General features: G+C 44.5%; 1 protein-coding gene across 6 annotated transcripts in view; it reads right to left on the reverse strand.

Annotated features, from left to right (window-relative positions):
- MGA (MAX dimerization protein MGA) overlaps positions 1-23,749 on the reverse strand; it is a 61,760-nt gene extending 38,011 nt beyond the window's left edge. For 5 of the 6 annotated variants that reach the window (XM_082058177.1, XM_082058174.1, XM_082058176.1 and 2 more), the window contains exons 1-5: positions 23,422-23,749; positions 8,983-10,124; positions 3,735-4,665; positions 3,301-3,388; positions 3,062-3,157 (exon numbers count right to left, since the gene is read on the reverse strand). In XM_082058177.1, coding sequence (XP_081914303.1) covers positions 3,062-3,157; positions 3,301-3,388; positions 3,735-4,665; positions 8,983-10,046 — 2,179 coding nt within the window. In that variant the 5' untranslated portion in view covers positions 10,047-10,124; positions 23,422-23,749. Of the gene's footprint in view, positions 1-3,061; positions 3,158-3,300; positions 3,389-3,734; positions 4,666-8,982; positions 10,125-12,966; positions 12,992-23,421 lie in introns of those variants that run through there. The other variant, XM_082058173.1, reaches the window with a different exon arrangement.
- Positions 23,750-25,890: the final 2,141 nt, after the last annotated feature.

Here is a 25,890-nt window from a genome sequence, read left to right on the forward strand (position 1 = left end):
CCATTCCTGTGCAGCATCACAAAGTAAAAGAACACACACAGACAAAAATCAGAGGATGATTCCCATGAGTGCAACATGGAATGAACACGGATAGACTAAAGCGCACAAATGGTAACAGTAAGTATATGTCGTATAGGCATCAGCATACGTGACACATGAGCTATCATTTTTATTAATGTCTATCATCCCCAGTATTGCTGAATGTCAGTTGCTGTAATCAAACAGTAGCAAACAAAGAACCATCTCCTTCAGAAAGTTCTCCTCTCCATCAGATGCAGCTGCTAAATGTGAAATATGATGCTTGACAACAATGCCTTTGATTTTCAGGAATACAACAAGTGATTCAAATTAGCTCAGATAGAAGAGGCATCCCATAGCATTCCAGTACTCCAGCAGGAGCTTTCCTTCTAGCATGCTTAAGTTGGATTCCTTTCTTTCTGAAGTATCTTTCTCCTGCTGTCCTGGTGTCTCTAAGATCGAGACAGCCTCAATCACCATTTTCTTAACTTCACAAATCAACAGCAATTGTGGGGCTCAGATACAGCTCCAACACAGCAAAAGTGAATCTCAAAAAGAAACTTAAGCTTCTCAACTACATTGCCTAAAACCAAAAGCAAAGTTAACATCGAATTTGCTATGTCCATTTCCCATACTGCAGTGAGGATAAAAAAGCCAACGAGCTTCTACAAAACGGCTGAAATAACATTTAAAAACATGCATTTCACATCTTCCGGACAGAAGGGAACCATGTCTCTTGGCCTTTTCTGTAGTAGATGACAAGGCAGTATTAGTCACGATCAGTGGCCAAGAAATTTTGGAGAAATATCAGAATCAAGAAGGCTAATGAGGCTGCACCAAGCTCCAGGATGCTACTTAGTATGTCTGGGAAACGAGATAGCCCTTAAGTGTGGCCAAGAAGTACTCCTTGACTACCTTCTTAGGTCTTATTGATGATACTGCAGAGAGAGAAGAAAAAAAACCCCAACAGTCCCTCTCTCCATTAACATCATTGCATTCCTTCCTCAATCTGCAAAGGAAGGAAACAGACCTGTAACTTTTTGAAAGGTGAAGGTAATCTCAATAACTGATTCCAGTTCACATGCTGCAGCTGAATTCTAACAACAGAAGCATAAGTATTGTAATTCACTGCACAGCCTGATCAAATTACATCTGTATCCATCTGTAGTAATGCTCTTGCTGTGAACAGTCTTCAGATGACTTCTTTTCCTTCTAAAATTCAGACAGATTGGGGTCATTCTCCTCATTGAATTACAGTTTCACTATTTAACAGACTCAGCAGATTACCATCCAACACTTGAAATGATGGTCACACGTGCTCAAGAAAGTAAAAATACTTCAGATCTTTTTTTCTTAGTATGATGATTGACTTTTCATGTCCATTTTGCAGTATCTGTGAACTGCGCAATGCTCTTCAGAAGGTACTACACAGTTCACCACCACTCATTTAGAAGCTGGAGGAAAAGCACATGCGTTGTACACATTCCCAGTTTCAGGATCACCTCACAAGTAGAATATCCCTCTTTAGTGTTCTGGTTGCCAACATACCATAATTTCATAGGCCCACATATAATCCTAAAAAGCCTTAACATTGCTGTAACATATGCTCAGTGCTGTATCCAACACTGCCAGCAGCTGACCACAAAAGGGATTTTACCACCATTCTTGAAGCATGACAACACACGCAGACCTGTGAGGGCAGGTTGACCATTGAGGTCATCAGAAAACAGGGACACCTATTTCTGGAATCATGGGAGGGGGAAACTGCATTTAGACATCCGTGATACAACTGTCAGCATTAATGGCACACTACTGAGATACAACCTGGCTGGGGATAGGTTCTCTCATTTTATTCCCACCACATGCATGACAGAGCTTTAAGAGCTCTCTACTACCCTTCTTATGACTGCTTCACAAAGGTAGAAGACAGGAATGTCAGTTCAACATTATCAAGATGCAAAGGCATCCCTTTAAACAGCTGCAAAAAATGACAAGCTAGTTCTCATCATACTCCATGCTTAAACCAGGACCCAAAATAACTAGTATCAGAGTCAAGGTCAGTATTTGGAGTCTCAACCACTACAGCATTATAGTTATATACTTGAAAAAATGAAGGCCAGAACCTCAAGAGCATGAGATGCAATTCTTCCATTCAGATCAATCTGTTAATTGTCTGCCCTGATGCCTGTGTCAATGCCAGACTCAGAACTACTATTGCTGAAGATTCTGAACATCATCAGTGGAAAGAACATTAAGTTCTGCTGTATTGATCCTTGATCTTCTTCCATCTGACCTCAGGATAATATTGTATATAAATGAAAGATCACAAGCTAGAAGTACCTTGCTTGGCCCTCTAATGTGGCTAGTAAACCTAGATCTACACTGACTCAAAGAAATGTGGACTCAAACATAGCAAATGTGGTCTTAGTTAAATGTTTCTCAATCTCTAGCTCCTCTACTACCAGAAAATGGTTATGTTCTATGAAGGAGTAAAATCAACTGCATCTGCTCTCCGCAAGAATTAGCTTGTTACAAAACAGGCATGGCCTGAAGTTTGATGGCTCAGCGTCTTCTGCAAGAGGCAGACCATGACATGTAGCCTCTTGGCTTTGCTGTTGGAGATTCAAGGTTCATCTTTTGTCTCCTCTACCTCTTCTAGTTTGCAACATGAACATGTGCAAATGAAAACATCTTTATTGGCTGAAACTACTGCTAAAGCCTGTAAGAAAAAAAAATGGGTCAGACAACACAGATTTTTTTTCTCTCATTGCTACAAACGCAAGAGAGAAACTGACAGTTTCCCACCAATTTACTTTCATATTCTTACATTTGTATATACACACCTGTATGCTTTCCTGTGTTTGGAAAAAAAACAAACACCACCAAAACCAAACAAACAAATAAAAGGAAAAAACCAAAACAAAACCCACCACCAAATGAAAAAAAAACAACAAACAACAAAATCAGATCCCATCTGAACTGAACTGAATAAGTATAATATACAACCAGGTGCAACAACATGTATAATACACTGCCCACTTACCTTCTTGAAGGCTTGGATGTATTACTTGCTTATGCCTCAAGGTCTTCAGTTCTTCCATCAATTCCTTTTCCAGTGCTTGTATTCTTGCTTGACAATCTTCTCAAAAAATAGAAAAGAGATAACATATAAAAAACAAATACCATGCAAAAAATTGACTTAAATGATTAATTTTCCAGTGTGTCTTTTCTAAATTCCCTTATTGCAGGGAACAGCTACTTATGAAAAATTCAAAAACATACCTGGATCGTTTGCAGTCAACAAGGGAGCCTGAAGATTCTGCGACTCTTCTCCTCCAGCTCTGTCAACAGTGTGAATGTCAAGAGCTTCCTACATACATGAAGAGCTTTGAATAAGATACCTTAAACCACTGACTGAGATGCAAACTAGGCCACATGAAAATATCACTGATATATTCAAAATATGAGATTGTTTAATAAACAAGTATGCATTTTTTTATACAGAACTCTATATCCCATTATTTCTCCCCAAGCTGCTAAGAAGTAAGAAAATGTTATGATTAACATAGGGTCAAGATAACAACAGATTTGGAAGGAGGTTATAAATCTCAAAACTCAGTTTAAAATAAAATATACCTTCAGCTTGTAAGTATGAAGGGCTTAAAGCAAGACACTGGAAAAAGTTTTCAATTTTACTCAAAACAGTTGGCTTTTACCTTTGATGCAAAGGACACAAAGAGGACTCCATCAACATCTTCAAGGTCTGGCTTAACATCTGGAAGGACACCCCCAGGCCCCAGAGGGGTGTTCTTGCTTGTTACTACAGTTTTCCCTATACCTTTAGGTGGTCGACCAGCCTTTGAAATTTTCAGTTTTCGAGGCCTTCCTCTTCTCGTTGCAACTGATGACAAGGTGTTTTGATTGCTACCAGAGCCTTTCAGGGACATAGGATTCTTCAGTATGCCAGGCCTTTTTCTTCCACAGATCTCTTTAGCTGAAAAGTGACAACTTACTGAGCCCCTGAGGTTAAAATTAGGTGATTTAGAGAGAGGCCACTGTGCCTCTCTGATGGAAGAGTATTTCTGTGATATTTTACTCCCAGGAGATTGTTTTTTCATAACTAACTCTTTAGTTACAGAGGCTGTGTCTGGGCAAGAGCCTTTATCGTTTTCAAAACACACAGAAAATGAATCCAGTATTGTATTCAAAGGGGACTTATCCTTCTTGCAAGAAGAGAGCATGGTCTGTGGCAGCTCAGATATCTTCACTGTGCTCTTTGTGACTGCACAAGGCTCCAAATAGACCACAGGCATCTTCCCACTATCCAGTTTTAACATTTTTGCTTTGGCAACACCTGAAGGGCTGGTTAGCATGCGTTTCCTAGAGCTGAATTCTCCATCAATTCCATCTTTTTCACTGCGTCTTATCAGGTGCTTTTGCAGGATGGGATCATCATCATCAGTGTTGGAATATTCATCAGTTTCTTCATCTGTGTCTTCCTGTTTCACACTTATTCCTTGTGTGCAAACACTTGATTCATAGTCATAGTCATCTGCTGGTTCCTCTTTAATGACTACATTAAAGTGTCCATTTGGGTCCAATGGGGATGGCACACGGGAACTGCTTTCGTAACTGCTAGCAATGGGGCTGGTGTGGGAAAGAGGGGACAAAAACAAAACACAAGATCTTTATCAAATTTCTTCTTCCTTTACCAAAATTCCATCATCTCCCATAATCCTTGGTTACGTATTATAAAAAACTTCCAAAATGCTCTGAGGTATGAGCCTGCTAAATCAGCTGACATTTACAAGCTTGCATTTTTAGCACTAAGAAAAGAATTGCCGTCATTAAAAACAATCCAACTTCTTATCTGAGGGCAGCAGCACTATTTCCTTCCTTAGTGGTATTAGGGTAACATTTATACTTTTTCCTATTTGAGACACAGCATGAACTGATGATACTCCATCACGTTTTAAATGCACAGAAGCGGCCTTAGTTTGCTGTGTTTCTCATTAAGTCACCTTACTAAAGCCACTGTGCTTGCAAATAAGAAGCCAGGTGAGTGCCTAATGCACTTCAATTTACCTGATTTAACTAAAATTTTAGCTAATTCATCCTAAAGCCACATACAGACATCTCCTAAATTCAACTGTTGTTGTAACACTTACAGAATGTGAATAGTCTATCTTCCATGGAGTATGAACCTAACCAGAATTTGACATATCATGCATTAGACACCAAAGACTAGCGGTGCAGCCAGTTACACTCTGATGACAGGCTTCAAGGCCAGGCTGGACAGGGCTCTGAGCAACCTGATCTAGTTGCAGATTGGGGGGTTGGACTGGATGACCTTTAAAGGTCCCTTCCAACACAAACTATTCCATGAGGGACAGACACATCAGCCAAAAACTTGCAGTCAGCAATTTTGTTAAGCTAATCAGGAGCTGGCTCTTCATCATAAGAAGAAACAGCTAAGATAGGAAGCCAGACTCATATCCACAGTGAACCTCATAAAAGAATAGTCAGGACATATTTACTAAATAGATCAGAAAGTATTCCAATATTCCCTTTATATATATACTACAAGATACTACATATTATTTTAATTATGTTGAATTACTATTATACAAATTCTGTTAACCTTTGTTATTAAAATGTTACTAAAAATAACAATATTTGCTAGTGTTAGTTAATGTTAACATAATCTCAAATACAACTTAAATAGCAATATATTACATATAAAGAGAATATTGCTTTACACATTGTGCATATATGTGCATGCACCTGTATTTTATTATTATCTACACACACCACCTTTAAAGAATGACTATGCTTAGTTGAACCCCTGGCTGGGACTGAGGAAGGGGAAGATGTGGAGGAAGAGGCTCCTTATACCTGGTATAGACTGAAACATACTTAAGGGAGAAAAGCTGGGACTCTCCATCTCCTTAAGACAGATTGCAGTGTTAAAAGAGGGAGCAGACAGTCAAGACACAGATTTATATATTTTCATATACAACTCCTGAGAACAACACATAACCTATCTAGAGAACCTGCTATACTTCAGAAGGACACTAAAAGACCAGAATTAAGCTTGAAGCAAAAACCTGCCTTGTGAAGGAATAGCAGACAGCAAGAAAGCAGCATACCAGTCCTGTTTTGCCTACTGTCTTCTCTGGCTGGTGAGTTTCCTATCAGAAATTTTCTAGCTTTTATCCAATTAAGAATGTCAAATGTAAGATTAAAAAGTCCTTGTCAGATTAAAAAGCCTGTCTTCTTCAGTGAGTTTACTGTGAAAGGAGTTCTAAGACAATCTAATTATAGGTTACAGGAAACTCAAAATCCTGCCACATTACAGCTAGAGGTTGATTCAGTTAGTACCGGTGATCCACAATTTAAATGAATGTTTTTAAGAAGATCTGAGACATCTGCTCATATGTCTTAAAATTCTCTAAAATAAAAAAAGACAAAAAACCCAAAGAGATTTGCTAGCCACGAATAAATTTCTCATTTGAGTTCTACTGTTTCCAGTTGGAGGCCCAGTAAAGTCTGGAGTTCTACAGCCACTTTCTTTTATATATTGCAAAATGTATACTCAAGCTATGGACTACCTTTCTATTAGGGATCAGGACAGTATCCAAAACAAACAAGCTCTGCTGTAAAAATGAAATTTCTAGGCACAGAAATGTTATTTTACTCTGCATACTGCAACCATAAGCCAGACGGTGACAAGACTGAGGCATCACCTACCTACCTGTACGTATCAGAAAATCAAGTATTTGCACAAAATGCTGAGGAGCATTTTTCTGTATTTTTAAATTCAGATGGAATTTTTAACTTTTCAAACAATACAAAATTTGCTTTTTAGCCCCTAGCTTGTGAAGTTACATGCAACCTAAGCAGTCACAGAAACATCTCTTTCTGTATTCTGTGGGAAGATGAATCATGCAAATTTGTTCCCTAAAAATCCTCAGATTATTCTGAGATCAGTAAAAATGGTGAAAAAATGTATCAAATAGCTCTTTCTTTGCCTGATATGGAACGATACTCACATTTAAGCAAATTTCTTTATATACCAAGTAATGTATTTGGTATCCTCACAACAGAACAGTAAAAGCAGAAAAAACATTTTCTTGCATTTTGCAAAATTAAAAACCACTTAGCTGCTCATGTATTGAAAGTACTGAGATATATGCTGTTTTTTGTTTTTTTTTTTTTTTTTTTTTTTTTTTAGCTAGATCATTCCAAAACATACCATGGGGGGAAAAAACATTTATGTTTAAATTAATCTAGCAATCTGTGGGTGAGGTTTGAATGATGACCACTTGCTTTCCTCTTCCCAAAGGAAGGCAATGAGGGAGCAAAAAGTAAACTGTCACACTAAACACAAGACAACTAAATTATAAAAACAAGACTATCAGAGCATTAAAAATCCCACAGTATTTGTATTTTTGAAGCAGAAAATTCAAGAGACTTGGGAAATGAGAAAGGGTACATTCGCCTGTAAGACTTAAGAACCAGTGAAGTTTGCTTGTGGTTCTCTCCATGCCCCCAACATCTGACTGGTTCCAGGCATATGCATTCCTATAGAAGTATCCACAACTCAAATGAAACATTTATTTTCTTTATGATACACCTGATGAAACCAAACATACTACCAGGCCACAAGAGAAAAAAAAAAAAAAAAAAAAAAAAAAAAAAAAAAAAAATCATACCACCTTGTAGAAAGAAAACAGGCCTTTATTTCCAAAGTGTACTAGTAACTAAAGATTAACATTGTTCTCAGGTATATACAACCTTTTACATAGGTCTATTCTCAAAAATGTCAGAAAAATTGAGCATTGGTGGTAAACACCATGTACTGCAGCACTAGGAACTCTACTTCCTTTGGAGAGCATTATCTGAGAGACAGCAGTTCCCAACTTATAACTCTCACTCAAATCTGAACTCCACAGAAATCACCACCCTGCATAAAAGCAATATAGTGCCTACCAACTACTAGTAATAGCTTCCCTATGACCAAAAAATATTGCCCAGTCTTCATCAATGTGTAAATATTAATGTGTCTAGTTTGATAAAGAAAAATGCCACTCACTCAACAGTGTTCTTGAAAGGCTGACAAATTTATGAACAGACCTCAACTGCACAGCACAAAAATATTGGCGACAAATCTGAAGGAAAAGGAAGAACTAATGTTCTGAAAACTGAATATACACTAGTTTGCTTTACTATAGTTTGCCTGATATGAACAGAATGGTTCAAAAGTCAACACTAGATAAGTATGTAGATACAAAATTACCAAAGAGTAAATTAAGGTCTGAACAGTGTAACAGTTATTCTGAAGTACTTTCCTAGGCGCAGATTCTCTAACAGCAAACATGAGGCAACTATCAACAGGTAAGCTACCTCATTTTAGTTTGTGGAACAGAAGAATTCACACAAGCAGTTATTGACAAAACAGTGGTGTGCTGCCAGTTACAGCTGCCTTGTAATGATCCCTATGCATACCTGACCCAAGTGCCCATACACACCACAACATCCTCACTTGTCCACTAATGAAAACTGAAGATACAATGACAGAATGTCACTGTGGTAAGCAACTCTAAAAAGAAAGGCAATGTTCTGATGACTGCAATGTGCTTTGTTTAAAACACTGAAAACATAAATTCAGTCTTCTAAAACACTATCAGGGTTAAGAGAAATGCCTCAATGCTTCTTTACAAAGGGAGTTAAAGCAACACAGGAAAAAATACTGAACTCTTATACTCCTCAGACACATTAGAAACTCCAGACTGATATGTGACTGTTAAAGCAAAGAAAAGCTTTTAGTAATGCTAAGTGTTCTGCCATTTCAGGTCACACAAACTTTAGCTGTAATCTATATACTGAGCACCCTATTATTTAATGTTTTACCAAATATCCCACTCAACCAGTATTCGTGCTAAAAACAGAATGTCAACCCACCTTTCAGAAACTTCTTGCTTTAGCTTCGGCATATCACCCAGAGGCAGGTCAGTGTCCAGAAAACCCAGGAAGTCCCTTTCTGCATTAAAGGACTCTTTTTCCAGGTCACCATCTGATGGGTTTTGATCAATGAATGAAGAATCTAAGCTTCTCTGATGCAAATCTAATGCATCAACTCCAGCAGGGCGATAACGAATGTTAGCAGCACTAAAAACATCACCTCCTTCCAATTCTAAGTTACTGTTTTGTTTCAAATCACGCTGAGGTCGGCTATTCAACCCATCATCTCTGAATCCTTTAGCAAAAGGATTGTAGTCTATTTTCAGTTGTGTGATCTGGATGTTCTGATAGGCTGTAACTGCAAAGAACTCTGTCTGTGGAAAGGTAAATGTATGGACATCAGGGCCGTTGAGCTGAATGACTTCTGTGGTTTTATCTGCAGGCACCAAATGAAGTCGTGGCAGATAACGATGCATAGAATGCAAGATTATATGACCTTCCTGGTCTAGAGTATTGTTGGTAAGTTTGAGTTTGTAGAAGGATACCGGCTGGTGCATCCAGTACTGCCCTGTGGAAGGGGATTCTGGATGAATGAACACTCGCCCAAGAACATGTGGTTCTGCCTTCCCACTGGGCTCCCACCAACGGCCATTCCATTTGTACCGGTGATTGTCCACAGGGGATATGTCCATGACTAGGATGTACTTCTGACTGGCATCCAGACCTGTAATCCAGTATCGGCAGTACGGGAACATGCGCCTCCCCTGCTTTGTCAGGATCATCTCTGTGTTGCGATGGTAGAACTCATTCCACATACTGTTATTATCTAGGGTGACAGTAATGCCCCCTGAGACACAGTCAGCTGGGAGGCAGGTCTTGACTTTGGATTTTACTGGAGTTGCTACGCTGCTGGTGAGAGCACAAGCATCACGGTTTGCTACTAGGATTCCTTGGTCAGCTTTACCATTTCCCTGCTGTTGTTTCAAGATGACAAAAAAAGCAGGAGCTGCACCAGACACAGTCCCACCATCCCGGCTACCCAAGACAATCTGCTGTTTCTCCATGATGAGCACTCTTACGAGCTCTCAAATCAATTGCAAATTCTACACAGTTCTGATAATCTTCTATGTGTGTTCACCATTCTGGGAAAAAAAAAAAAAAAAAGGAAAACACAGTTAAAACTATCACTTTTTTAGACTGTATTTGAATAAGTCTCATGAAAAAATTTTTGTAACAGTTCTCCACATTAAAAACCTAAAAGACAATCAGGACTATAAAATCAAGCACAATTAGGATATATCAAATCAAGGTTGCCTGTGTGTATATAATTTAGGCCTTATAGAAAGGAGGGTTACGACGCCTTTAAACTGTATTTTCATATAACGCTCTGCCGTAACAGGACTCCTTGCTTTGCTTGATATTCCAAAGTGCTCTATGTTTTGATATTGTCTCAACCCTTCAAATCATTTGCTTAATAAAAAGCCTTTGGCAAAACATGCAGTTTTCAGAAGAGCAAATGGCACACACATCTCTGACACAAAGGCAGAAGTTATTTGCTCCTTCCAGAAAGAGTCCAAAACTCCTCAAAGATGAAAAAAAGGGAAGATGAAAAAAGGGAAAGAAAGGAAAAAGGTTAAAAAAACATTAAAAATGTCTCCCCTGTATTTCTTTATTGAAAAAGTCTAAATTTGTGTAGTTGACATTTCTTTGCCCCCCTCCCCTGCCCAACTACAAGAACTTCCAAATGTCTGTCCAATGCAGAGACAAAGAACAGAAGGGGAAAAAAACAGTTCAAATGACTAAGCTTTGGGTAAAAATAGACAAATTAACCCCCCAAAAGGCCATGCAGCTAAGATTAAGTGGATGAATGTGAAGCAACAGCCAACCTTAGTTACCTCTATCTTATACAATTATGGAAATTGTTTAAATCAAATAAGAAAACATTTGTACTGTTATGATTAGCTTAATCTCTGTCAAAAAATCAGATAAATGGAGTGTGGAGAAAGAAATCACATTCTAAGTTGTATTGGATTTTCTACCAGCTTACCCTCTCTACATATACATACAGCATGTTTGTATCTATATTGAATGTACAATCACAAAGTGAGTTCATATTAATGCTGTGCAATATACATAGAATCATAGAATGTCCTGAGTTGGACGGGACCCACAAGGATCATCAAGTCCAAATCCTGTCCCTGCACATGACAACCCCACAGTTCACACCATGTGTCTGAGGGCTTTGTCCAGTCTCTTCTTGAACACTGTCAGGCTTGGGGCCGTGACACCTCCCTGGGGAGCCTGCTCCAGTGCTCCACCACCCTCTGGGTGAAGAACCTTTTCCTAATGTTCAACCTGAACCTCCCCTGGCACATCTTCCTGCCATTCCCTCGGTTTCTGTCATTGGTCACTACAGAGAAGAGTTCGGCACCTGCCCCTCCTCCTCCCCTTGTGAGGAAGCTGAAGACTGCTGTATTAGCTCATGAAAGAAATAAACCCGATTTGAAATTATTTTGATAGTGTAAGATATGCACAAAGCCTCTAACTTTTAGTTTACTTGAGGTAGAAATTCCACATGCCAGAAATAAATTCAAAAAAGCTCAATAACCATGCATTCAGCATAAATTCTATACATACAGAGAGCTACTGACTCACAATTTCTGTTTTCCAATATTTAAAGTTCTTACACTGTGCTGTTACAGTTATTTCTGCCATAAGCACCACTCACAGTACCAATTCAAAGATGTGTGTGGTTACAATGTGATTATGTGCAATTACAGTAGCTGAAAGCTACCTTATTTCAGCACTAACATGGTCTATTATGAGATCAATTTCACATGTTTTATTACACTTGGTCTTACACTTACTAGCCTATTCTATTACAGCACGGACTTTCTAATCCAGTATTTCAAGGAAAAAGTGTGTATTTGTGGAGGCTGAAGTTCTAATCAGCTTCAGATACTTCACTATTTTACCCATATGCAGACCTTATATTTGAGAAGCAACATCTAACGAGATGATAGCGGTTAAAAATACTCAAAAGATGCACTGAGATGTGCTAAAACAGGAAGATAATCAGATGTGGGGGAAAAAAAAGTTAAAACCAAACCAAACCAAACCAAAACAAAAAAAAAAAAAAACAAACAAAAAAACCCACACCCCCAATATCCCAACCTACAAACAGACCGCAGTTTAGGTACAGAGGGCTCACGGGCAAGGAGTTCTGCACGATTTCCCGTGCCGAAGGCAAAGCCCCGTTAGGCGCAGGGAGCGGTGACGTCCCGCGGCAGAGGAGCTGCGCAGCGCGAGACGGCGGCGCAGTCCGCCAACGGCCGCCGCGCTGCCGACGGGAGCCCGGCGCCGGGTCCAATGGCAGCGAGCGCTGAACGCGCGGCGCTGCCGTTCAACACCGCGATAGCGGTGCCGCCCGCCCGCCCGTCCGGAGGGGCGGCCCCGGCCCGGCACGCTGCTCCCGATGCGGCGAGCGCCCCGCCCGGGGCAGGTGGCGTCACAGCCACGGGCCGAGCGGCACACTTGTCGCTTTGGATGCCCTCCTTCCCGCCGCCGGACGGCTCCCAGCCGGGAGCTGCCTGAGCCCTTCCGTGAGCGGCGGGGACCGGAACCGCCGCCTGCGGTGCCCGGTGGAGGCGGAGGGCTGAAAGACAGGCGCACGTAGAAAAGCTGCGCCGCTCTTCACCAGCACCCGACCCTGTCCGGCGACAGGGATGCGGCGCCGCCGGCGCTACCGAGGCGGCCCCGCCCCCGCAGCGCGCACGGCGGGGCAGCCACGGGGAGACCCCGAAGCGGCGCCTCGCGTCGCCGCCGAGGAGCGGCTCGCGGGCCCGGGCCCCGTCACCTCGTGGCTACGCCTGGTGTTAATTTTCGCAGTTGAGGCGGCAGACAGGAGGCGCGATAAGTTTCCGCGCGGCACGGCCGGTGCTGGGAACCGGAGCCCCCAGCACGCCCCCGCTCCCCGGTAGTTACCGTACGGCGAGGCGAGGGGCCTCCCGCTTCCTTTTTCCTCACGCGGACCGTGTGTCCGCCAGCTGGGGACAACGTGCGTGCGCACCGTGGTGACGTCACCGCGCTGCAGCACGCGCAGGCGCGCCCCGGTTCGTGCCCCCCTCCCTCCCATCTGCCCGTCACGTGCCCGCGCCGAGAGCAGGGCCCGGCGCCTGGCCCGGCCCCACGCCGCGCGCGGGGAAGCTTCTCGAACGGGTGCGGGCACGGCGCTTCCCCGCGCGCGCCGCGGCGGCACCGGCAGCCGCCGCCTTCGAAGCCCCGCGGGGCTCCGACCGGCCCCGCCCCCCGCCGCCCGACGAGAGCAGGCGAGGCGCCCGCCGCACCGCTCCCCCCATCGGAGACACCGGGCCCCGCCTCAGGTCACGGGTCTGGGCCGAGACCCGCCGGCAGCAGGGACGCCTCCCGTGTTGGCACACGACGGCCGGGGGGCGGCGCCGGTGTGTTGCGCGACCGGCGGCCACAGAGTCGGCGAGCGCCGCGCTCTGGACCGGGCCCGGCAGAGCCCGGCCGCTCGCCTGGCTCCTCCGCGACCTCCCTGCCACGGCGCACCGGGAGCGCCAGGGGAGCGTCCGGGCGGGCAGGCCGGAGAGGGAACGCGCCACCGTTCTCCTCTGCCAGGGCAACGCGCACCACACCTCCGCGCCACTCGGGAGAGCTGACACTGGGGCACCAACGCGGATACCCACACCTGCTGCCTCCCTGGGGAAAATGTCAGCCGAGGAGGTAACGCTAAAACCGGCATCCGTCTCCCTCCCTCTGCACGAGTTTTCACTGGTTGGCCACACTCAAGGCAGAATTTGACTCTAAAACACCAAAGCTGCAGAAGTACCCCATGAACTTTCAGACAGTTAACACGAAGTTGCCAAACCGTGCCCCAGGTTAACCAAGTGCCCACAGCATGGTGTTCTGTGTCAGGTAAGGCAAACTAGTTCAAAAACAACCTCACTTAGCACAACCTAGACCTTATCAGAGTCTTCCTGCCCTCAGCACCTAACCAAGCAGTCTGCCACACCACCTCTGGACTGGCAGTCCTTCACAGATGTCAAGGAGATCACATTTTGTAAACCAGACACTTCTGAGAATAAGCTCACTAAAACACAACTCTGAATGTTAAGGGATTTCACACCAAAATGCAGCATGGCTGCAGGTTAACACCTCCATGAAGCCTTGTCCACCCTTCTTTCCATTAGGGATAGGTATTTTGCAACACTGCATCCATTACAAACAAACAGATATTTGCATGGGAGTGCCAGGAAGTCAGGACATCAGAGTTACTAGTAGGCAGACACCAAGGTCCAGACTCACCGGTAGATCAGAATTTTGTACTGACTGCTGCCTACTGCAGACGGTAGCTTCACTAGGGCTGATCCTCAGTGTAACACAGTTGTGCCTTAGGATGCAGAAAATTGGCAAAACAAGAGCAACATTACAGAGACTAGACACCCCCTTGAAGGTTTCTTGGCAACAGAAGTATATGCTGTGGGAGATCATCTCAGAAGCACGTAACTAAAGAAAACAAATTTTTAAGACACTTGGAAAAATGTGTATCCAAACAGTAACACAGGTAGACCTGTAGGAGAAAACCATGGAGTATTTTTTCCCTTTCAACTGGAATAATGAACTCATGCTGAAAAAAGGGGGGATATTAAACACATTTGCTAGTACAGAGAAACTGCTTAAACACAAAACTCTGCAAATATGAAACAATGCAAGATTGTGATTTTGCTACTTCTAGCAGTTCATAAAGGAGGCATAGCATGGACAGAGGCAAAAGGGAAGCTTTAGCCTCACTGTGCTGGTTTTGTCTGGGACAGAGTTAATTTTCCTCATAGTAGCTAGTATGGGGCGATGTTTTGCATTTGTGGATACAACCACAACAACTGACCCCAACTGACCAGTATACTCAGTATATAAGACTGGGGGAAGAGGAAGGAATGGGGGCACATTCAGAGTGATGGCGTTTGTCCTCCCAAGTAACCATTACACGTGATGGAGCCTGGCTGTCCTGGAGGTGGCTGAACACCCGTCTGCCCATGGGAAGTGGTGAATGAATCCCTTGTTTTGCTTTGCTTGCATGCAGAGCTTTTGCTTTATGTATCAAACCATTTTTATCTCAACCCCAAAGTTTTCTTACCTTTACCCTTCCAATTCTCTCTCCCATCCCACTGGGGGGGTGGTGAGCAAGCTGGGGTTACACCACAACACCCATACACTAGATAAGGCTGGCACGGTGGAAAGGAAACAGCCCAAATGCTGGCAACACAGGAATTAGAAGGAGGTACGAAAAATCACAATGAGACGGTACTCTTTTTGTTAAGGGTCACGTTCAGCCGTTCTCTAAAACAACTTCATATGATGATCCTCTCTTGTAAGTTTATAAAATATCTTTGCACAAGAAAAGGCGAGGCTAACAGCCAAGTGCATTGATGTTTTATATAGCAAATGGGAAGGGGAAGAAAGAAATCAAGAAAGCACTCCAGTTTAGCTATAAACCGGGCGTGGTGGCAGTATGTGCAGCTTGACAAAGGACCTGACTATGGAGGGACCAGGGGAGTGGCACCAGCTCTGTGTGTGTATGCACATCATACATTGTGCCTCTCTAAAGGCCAAGGTCATATGGAGCAGAGGGGTGTTGAACATCAGGGAACCAGGATAGTCCCGGTCAGCCAAGAGAGAGACCACATGTATCAGCACCTGTGGCGCCAGGGGCTTAACTGTCCAGAAGTCAGCAACTGGGGAGACTGGGATCTGGGACCCAGCTACTGGGCAGACTGAGTGTCTAAGCTCAGCATCTGGATGAAATCTACCTTGCACATATATGTGTTCATATATATATTAGGTTGGTGCAAAAGTAATTGTGGTTTTGGACCATGAATTTTAAATCATTATAACTAGGTTCAAACACGTCTTTATTAATCAAAATAGGAACCATTACAATCAACACATTTTTGCCAATGAGAGATAAGTTAGTTTATTCCTGTAGAATAAAAAAATCATACTTCAGGATTTGACAAACTCTTGGAAAGTATTTTCTGCATCCTGCTGGTTGTGGAAGCATTTTCCCTGCAAAAAGCTAAGATGCTTGAAAAAGTGGTAGCTGGTTGGCAAGACGTTGGGTGAATATGGCATATGACACAAAACTTCATCGTCCAATTAATTCAACTTTTGAAGCGTTGGTCATGTGACATGTGGTTAGGCATTGTTGTGGAGAAGAATTGGGCCCTTCCTGTTGACCAATGCCAGCTGCAGGCGTTGCAGTTTTCAGTGTATCTCATCAATTTGCTGAGCACCCTTCTTAGATGAAAACATTTCACTGGGATTCAGAAAGCTGTAGTGGATCAGACCGGCAGCAGACCACCAAACAGCAACCAAGACCTTTTTCTTGGTGCAAGTTTGGCTTTGGGAAGTTCTTTGGAGGTTCTTCTCAGTCAACCACTGAGCTGGTCATTGCCAGCTGCCATATAAAATCCACTTTTCATTGCACATCACAATCCAATCGAGAAATGGTTCACTGTTGCTGCACAGAAGACGACACTTCAAAGCGACAAATTTTTGATTTTTGGTCAGCTCATGAGGCACCCACTTATCGGCTTTTTTACCTTTCCAATTTGCTTGAGTTCTTCAGCAACTTCTTGTGTAGTTGTAAGAGAATCAGCTTCAATGATTGCTCTCAATTGGTCACTGTCACCTTCTGATGGCCGGACATTACCCTCATCTTCAAGGTTCTTGTCTCCTTTGCGAAACTTCTTGAACCACCACTGCACTGTGCATTTGTCAGCACGTTCTGGGCCAAATGCGTTGTTGATATTGTGAGTTGTCTCCACTGCTTTACGACCCATTTTGAACTTGAATAAGAAAACTGCTTCAATTTTTGACTAACATAATTTCCATAATCTAAAATAAATATCAAATAAACAGCAAATAGTAAGTCAGTAGCAAAAAAAAAACATAAAGCAAGAAAAGCACATTAAAATTATGCATAATGTAACCACATGTAAGAATGTATTCCCATATCAAATAGCTAATTTCAACAATGCAAAAATCGCAACTACTTTTGCACTGACCTTATATATATGTATGTACACACACTCTCACTGACAGACCTTCATCCTGCTCAGATAGGGAAGGGAATAGGATAAGGCTGTCGCTGCTGTCTGTTCCTATGAATATCTGTGTGTCTGCCTGATCTATGTGGCCAGACGTGTATGCATTTATATGTCATGTATATGTGTGCTTGTGCCTACCAGGAATACATTTTCAGCCTTGCTACTGATTATACCCGAGAGCACAGAGCCGCAGTAGCATCAAGCTGTCCAATCCAGCATAGTAAATTTAATCACACTGATTAAAAAAACTAAGCCACATTGTCAAAGATTGATCAGGAATACTCATTTTATACCTACAACAATCACGTTAGGTATAGCAGTCATCACATTTTAGGGCCACAGGATACACTGACACACTATTTTGTTTAAAGTGATGTTTCTGAACAGTGACAATACAGAAATAAGTCTCTTTTTTTTCTCTTCAGCAAGAAGGCCGTTCATGTGTCTAAGAGCGGACACACCAAACTGAATAGCAGACAGCACCACATTCATGGCCCACAAGCCACATGTTCCCTGACAGTAACAGAATCAACAGCAGAGACTGTTGACACTGCCAGGGATTTTGCTACCATTTTACCCAACGCAGGTAAAAATCCTTGCCTGCAGCAAAAGCAGAACCTCTAGTTTTTCAAGAGAACAAATCCACCAGTAGAAGTCACAGCAGTACCACAGATTCCCTCCAGCTTAAGTAACCCAGTTCTGAGCAGCTTATAGCTGTCCAGCAACAGGAGTACTGCATAAGGACTACATCCCATTTAGATCAGTACAAACACCAATTTTAAGGCCTTGTTTGTACTAAACACCAACTGGCAGCATGTAAATGAACTGGTTTGCAACAACTGAATACTGCCCTTCATGATCTGAAGGAGTTACTTTATACTAACTAGCAATGTGATGGTGATACTTGAAGCACTTAAGTTCACTACCAAGAATTAATCTCTTCTCCAAAATGCTTCTTTCAAACATATTCCCTGCTCTGCAGCACCTTGAAAGTATGAACTACAGTCTTTCCAAACTGCATTTCAGTACCCAGTAAATCACATTCCTTCTCACAGTAATGCCTACAAAGCATAAAGTGCAAGTTCAAGCCTACACACTATAAGTTACACACAGCCTGTAACTTTCAGAGCCCAGCAGTCCAGATAAATTGCTAGTTGGAGCTGCAGAAAAAAAAAAAAAAAAACAAAAAAAAAAAAAAAAAAAAAAACAAAACACAAAAACCCACCAAACCATGTTCTTCTGTCACTCTTATTTCTAACCTATCTAAAAAAAAAAAAAAAAATTCAGTAAAGATTCAGTAACAGATCACCAGCTGGAAGGTCACAAGGCCCAGGCTTTGCTAAAGATCTGTATTGTGGGAGAGCAACATATGTTGCAGACACAGTTAAGCAGAACATAACAGTTGCCAACTTGCGGAAAACATAAAAGAGGTGCCGATTACAATTTTTGTTAGCATCCTCTTTTCAGTTCAAATACAAAGATCTCCACTACATGAGAGGTACAACAGGACATCGCTGTCATATGATACACTTTGAAAGGCACTACTACTTGAGCATAAAGGAGGCTTTTGGCTCTCAAATTCACTTACTAAAAATGAGCACTGGCTGAAATCAGACTGGCCAGCTGAAAACAACAGCTATCAGAACCAACTGTGCCTGGGTATTACACCCCAGCAGCAGTCAGTCAGCAGAGCTCTAGTCTACATATTACCATGACCAGGCAGCCCTGACAATCAAAGTCCCAAGTTTTGGCCATAAAAAAAAAAAAAAAAAAAAAAAAAAAAAAAAGAACAAACAAAATTGGAGAGACTCGAAAACCTAGTGATGTTGTAGTCTGAAGTGCTGTGTAATATGCACACTAGAAGGGTTAAAATATAAAAATATACTTCCTTTAGCCAATGTTTTGCCACTTTGGAGAACAATTAACACAGTAGCACCCCACAAGGTCTGTTAATTCTGAAACTCTGCGTTGGATTAAACTGCCTACAGAAGGGTATCTAGTCTTATTTTCTATACCATAAGTGGACCCACCGGCCTCCAACTGCTTCCCTGGAAGAGTATTTGCTTCTCAGAGTTGTATGTTTGCTCTACACAGATGACTCCAATAACTTGCAGCATCTATGACAGCTCCAGACCCCTGCCCTTAGGCAACAGATTCCCAGCCCAAATCCACCTTAAAAAAAAGTTTACACTGTTTTATTTATGATAGAAAAGTAGCATAAGTTCTTCCTTTAGCTATATTGAGGAACTATAATCCAGGGTCAAGAAGATTAAAGGTATAAGTGGTGGCAGAATCTAGGTTAAAAGTGTGAGATTTAAAAAAAAAATGCAAGAAATGGACTGTTGCATAGAAAAATAGAAGGCAAGAAATCTGCTTTTCCAGATTCAAGTTTTCTTGCTGATGCAAACATGCTAAAACATGTGCTCCAGACGCACAAAGAATGCATCGTCCCCACAGCAAGTAAGACACAGCTTGTGCACCATCAGATTTCAGCCCAGAGCATTACTTCATGCTAAAACTAAATTCACTTCTTAATTACTTTATACTAAAAACAAACTCCCTTCTTAAGGCTTGGAGCCATGACTGTGGCAGGATGAATAGGTAATAGTTCAGGAAGTGCTTCACCAACTGCCAGCTACAGCCCCGGGAAAGCAGCAGCTTCTATTGGAGGAAGAGGGCAAACACTTGGTGGGGGGGGAGAGGAGGAGGGAAATATCTGCTTCACCTCTCCAATACTAATACTTTGCCACAAGAGACTGAACTTTCAGTCCTCCATAAAGTTGGTGCTTTGTTTAACAGCATTAATCCCACAATGTACAGCGCACAATACTCTCCATCTCTCAAGAGTTACCTGAACTTCTGGGAAATATAAAAATCTTCCCAAATACTGAAGACTGCAAAATGGAAACACACAATTCATTTATATAAAGTATGAACCACTGGTGAGAAAGTAGGGAGAAAAGTCAGCGTTCTCTACAAATAATTGTTTTTTACCTGTATACAATGTTATTATTTCAACATTTTACAATGTTATTATTTCAACATTTAAAATAATGTATTTTACGTTACTTTCCATATTTTAACAGAAAGTCATTGATATTACTGCTACTCATACATTCAATGATTGCTGTGTATTTTTCAATATGCTATTGTTTCAACTACTAAAAATTACAAAACAAAAGAATAAAGCAATGTTTTGTGCTCTTTGCCACATAACACTGTCAGAAACAAGCCATCAGCAGCAGCAACACCATTTTGATGAATTTCAGTCCCTTTATGGCCATCATGAGGAACATTTATCACATGCACGATGAATTGTCAGCTGGGGATCTTGTCCACATCATAGAAAAAAAAAAATTCAGCAAAACAAGTAAAGTAAAAAAGGCCTCATCTGAGCTCAGGACTATCCTACACATTCAGCTGTTGTCTTATAGCAATACTCATTGCTACAGTGTTACCAATGGCGCATCAAGTTAGAACTGTGAGGGAATATCTATTCCTCTTTTAAGTTATAGTAAAAAGGAGAGTAACAACAATTAAAGTATCAGACCGTTGGTGATGGGTTCCAAGTTTAAATTCATCTTCATTATTCCACCCTGTGGTCAGGCAGACCACACCATATTACCAGTAGGCACTATACTGCAAGAGTTAGCAAAACAGCAGAATTCCATCATCACAAGTATTTGTTTAATGGTAATTAGGTCATAATCTTGTCATTCTCCAAATTGTCTTCTCCTGAAGATAGGGACTGCAACAATGACCGCAAGCATTTTTTTTATTGTAGATGTGTTTTATCTGGCTCCCACGTTCATCTTCTGTCTTTTATGCTGTTCACATCCCTTACTGCCTTTCTGATTTGGGCTTGATTAAAAAAAAAAAGGATAATTTCTTCTGGTTGCTTTCTTCTCATGGCAAGCCTTCATCATTCTTCTCACCCATATCATTCTCATTGCATTCTTCTTTATCCAGTTCAGAAGAAAGATATCAAGGATTTATCATAGGTACTATTAACAGAATCCAACAGTGAAAGCATGTTCCATCTTTCTGCAGAGAGAGAGGAGCAATCCTGCCACCATCATTCAGTTCTTTATTCTAAAGTCACCCAACACATATGCCAAAAAATCCCCAAAAAACACACCACACCACATCCTTAATTATGGAAGAACAAGACATTGAATAAGCCTTGCTGATGGTACCATGGTGGTACCAGGTAATGGTACCATTTCCTATGTGCATACCGTGGCTAAATATTTTAGCAGATCCTCTGCTGTCTATGAAACAGCAAACAGACAACAGCCTCTTCTTACATGAGAGATCTTTTTCGCTCCTCTACGCAAAGATCTATTTCATTGTGTTTGTAAAAAGAATGTCTTGGACTTCCCATTCTTTAGGAAATTATGTTTTAAAAAGCCAACATGCACAACACATACTTCAGAAATTATTTAGTTAATTTGAGTGTAAATGAAGCAGTGGCATAATCTCAAAGAGATTTTTTTTTTTTTTTTCTGGTAGGCAACCAAGCAATTTTATCCACAAGTGGAACTAACATTGGTTTCCTCCAGTCAGTTTCCCTCCCATGGCAGCCACAGTAGCATCTGCAACACCACTGAGCAAATGGTAGGTGAGATTAATAGCCAGCTGCTGCCAAACAGAATATGTAGGTGAATGAACACTGCCCATCTCTGCCAGACCTAAGAACCATGCTTTCTCCACCCCCCCCCACATAAACACAAACACATGCACAAAAAAGCTCACTCACTGCAATATTTTTCAAGCAGAATCAATTATGGATTCTGGTTCTCACTACAGACTGACAAGGAACTGTGCCTGAGGGCACTGAAAGGGTGCTATAGCCAGAATGAGCGGCTGCATCTGGAAAAACACCTTAAAGTGGCAAGACCAATTCATCAGCCTGCCCTCTTCTTTGCACAACCTTCAGTTTTCCAAGTCTGCAGCAACTTCAAATCTTCAGGGCTTTAGCCCACTCTGTCAAGTGCAATTAAAGACAACCCATTAGTTCAGACACTACGTGTTACGAGTAAGGTAGTGTGACTGAGTAAGGTTTGACATCTTAAGAATCTCAGCAAGAAATTCAAACCACACTACTGGAAACCAGTCATCTAACCAGGCGGATGAAATAACTGCTAACCGTCATGTCTACCACCGCAAACTGAGCTCACCTTACCATTTATTAACCCGTGTAAACTGCTTATCAACTACTGAGGTACCTAAGGCCACCAACAACCACCGAATCCAACACCGGCACCACATCGCCCTTCGGAGAAGACACCGTTGTTTATTTACTCGGCTTCCCCCGGCGGTACATGCAACAACAACCCCGGCCAGCTGAGTGTGCAATCCCGCCACACGAAGCCGTCTCCCGCACCACGCTGGCACAACCTCGGCTCGGTGGCGCTCGGCCTCCATCGGGGGAAAGCTGGAAGACACCACAACAGCGGCGGTGGCCCTGAGGCGGGCAGCCGAGCCGCGGGGAACGAGCGCTGGCCGCGCAGGGCGGCGGGAGGGGGGGGTGCAGGGGGAGTGCTGCCCCCGCCCGCCACCAACGGCCGCCGCACGCGACGTGCCGAGGCGCACGCGCGCCGCCGCGGGCCAGCGGCCGCGCTCGGGCCGCTCCGCCGAGCCGTTACGCTCCACCCCAGCGCGCCCGCCCGAGGGGCCCCGCTGCCACTCCCCCAACCCACTCCATCCCCCTTCTGTGGCGCCGAGGGGGCAGTGGGGTGGGCACGTCCCCCAGCACCGGGGCAGGTCCCCGGGAAAGGCTTTCCCGCTGGGGTGGGGCGGGGCGAGGCGCGGGCAGCCCAGCCCCGGTCTCCCGGGTGGCGCCGGCCACGCCTCCGCCGGGGGACGGTCCCCCGGAGCGGGATGGCTCTGGGAGGCTGCAGCTGCTCCGGGCCGGGCTTCACCCGACCCTTCCCGGCCGGAGAGCCCGGATGCGGAGCCGCGGGGCTGCTCGGTCCCTTTAGCCCTCCCCCACGTCAGGTGACCGCCAGCCACTGCCCAACATCCCCCCCAGCTCCCCGGCCGCCCGCGACACCAGACGAAGCGGCGCGGGGGTAGGTAAGGAGACAGGGCAGCCCACCCGCTGCCCCCCGTCACGGCCGCTCAACGAGCCCGCAACCCCCGCGCCTCAAACGCTGCCTGCCCGGCCGAAGGGGAGTGCGCACGTGTGATTGGGCCGCCGCGCTCACGTGACGCGCACACCTCACGCCACCTCCTCGAATAAAACTTCAAACCCGGGGTGGGGGGGGACGGGGCGGCGATCAGCGCCCCAGGGCCCGCGCGCTCCTACCTGCCTCCCGCCGGCGGCTCCACGCGGCGCCGGGCGCCCAGCAACACCCTGGCCCACGCGCCCTGCTCGCGGCTCCTGCGGCCTTCGCCTGCCACGCGCAACCTCCTGCCGTCTTCATTGGCTGCAGCAGCCCATCACGTGGGCCGCTCCCGTTTCTCCTGCCCCCTTCCTCTCGCTCACCCTCTTCGCGGCGGGGCCACCCCCGCAAGGCGGGTACCGGATCGCCCGTCCGGGAGGCGGGGGGCGCAGCCGGCGGCGGCCGCGGTAAAGCTGCCTCGCGACGCCCGCCAGCGGCGCGCTGCCCATTGGCCGGGGCCGCCCGCAGACGCACTTCCGCTCCCCTCCGCCGGGCCACGCCCTTCCTGCCCCTCCCCCGCCCTTGCGCGAGGGAAACACGCTGCTCGCGCGTGGGCCGCACGGGCCCGCGTTCGCCGTTGGCGGGCGGGCGGCCGCTGTCCCCAGGCCGGCGGCGAGGGGCCCCGGGTGACCGGGCCGGTTCCGCTGCCGCGGGGGGCTCGGCTGCGCGGGGCGGCGATGGCGCGGTCCCCGCCGGCGCCTCCCGTGGGCGCTCTCCTCCCGCGGCTGCGGCGCCGCTGGCGGCCCCGTCAGGGCGCGGGGGGTCGCTGCCCGCCGCTGGGTTCCTGGGGCCTCCCGCGCGGGGGACGGGCGGCGCCGGGAGCACCCCCTTCCGCCGCCCGCAGCGCCGTCCGGCCGCCGTGCGCGCCAGCGGGGCCGCCGCAGCAGCCCGGGGTGTCCCGGTGCAGCAGCCGGTGCCTCCGCGGCCTCGTCTTTCCTCCTTTCCGCCCAGCGGCGTTCGCAAATGACGGAGAAAGAGGTTCGCCTGCGGCGGGGTGCGATGTTCTGAGGGTGGTTCGAGCTACGTGTAAATGCACAGGGTGTGGTGCAGTTAAATGTGGCTCATAAGCCTTTCTGTGCCTGTTCAGTGCTGCTTGCACAAAACCTTCGTACCCAGCAGGACTCTGGGGCAAGCATATTGTTGAACATCACAGAACTGCAATCTTACCAATTGCCGACTTAGTGGGAAGCTACAGTGGTACTTACAAGCTTAAGAGCTTAAAAATAAAGGCTGTATATGGTCCTTCAGCATATGGATATATTCAACAGTATCTCCAAACAAAACAGCTCGGTGAGGCTTAGACCAAATGTGATTCTGGAGATTACCATACAGAAGGTGTGCAATCCAGAGTGAGATAATGGACCAAATGGTGAAGGAAAAAAAGAAACAAGAGCAAAATGCCATGAGCTATAGGCAGCCCGGGCACATACAGGTGGGTGAGGCTGGATGAACTTGGTGGCAGCTGTAACTGACAGTGTGGTAACTGACTCGATGAGGAAAGAGTCATCTTCTACAGTCTTGAAAAATAATTTTAGGTTGCCTTGGGTATAGGCAGATCACATGTAACAGAAACTAATTAAAAATGTAAACAAAAGGTGATGTTAATCAGCACTGTGATGTAGCCCTGGGCTAAAATTTCTGTGGCTGAGGTCTTGGCCTTGAGGGGTGCTCAGTCAGCTCTGATCAGCATTCCCTGGGCGTGGTAACATCACTGAAAACTTGTGCCAATACAGCTGAGAAGTCCATGAGAGATATAAAAAGGCAGATGCCTAATTAGGTATAGATTTATACTTTCACTAAATCAAACTTCTTTCGAACTGATATTGAATTGAGTGGTTGGTTCCTAAGTCACTGAGAAGCTCAAAAATATCTTCTCTCACCTATTAGATATTTTTCAGGAATCTGTATACAAAGGTTGCAAACACATTAACCAGCGCATAAGGTAAACCTTTGGTGGGCTTGTACAATCTTGCAGCCAGAGTCTGGAAGCATTTGGGTGCACATGGTGGGTTTAGATTGTGTTTTTTTGGGGTTCCTGAGCAGATCAAGGCACAGCCAAGTTTCAACCCTTCATTTGAAATTCCTGCTACTATAACAGATGTGGTGCCCAATTCCCAGCTGCAAGATGTGTTTTAGTTAACAGGCCAAGCAGAGGAAACATCACACAAATGAAATTTGCCATTCGACATTAGATGTAATAATGTTGCAAACCCAGGAAAGAATACAGAAGTAATGCAGAGGCAACCAAGGGCACTGGGGCTCTGAACAAATGAAAGAGAACACATGCAGGGGAAATAAGTCATTGATATTTATTTCTAAGTGGAAAAAGATATTTTGACTGGAGCAGTTTTGAAGGAAACCTGATGGTGTTTGTGAATATCTCAGAAATGAGCCAACAGTATGATACGGCTGGAAAAAAAAAAGCATTATTGTGTTCGTTAAGTGCAAAACCCATCCTTTATCCAAGAGAGGCAGATCTCATGTCTACTGTGCTGAAGTTGTTTCTATGCAAGTCAAATTTGAGTATCTTAATTTTGAAAATGTAATTTGAAGCAGAGATGCCTAAATCACATGGTGAAGTTTTGTGGAAAAATTATTTGCCACTCGTTCCA

The sequence above is a fragment of the Streptopelia decaocto genome (assembly GCF_964273445.1).
Source record: "Streptopelia decaocto genome assembly, chromosome: 7".
Taxonomy (NCBI): domain Eukaryota; kingdom Metazoa; phylum Chordata; class Aves; order Columbiformes; family Columbidae; genus Streptopelia; species Streptopelia decaocto.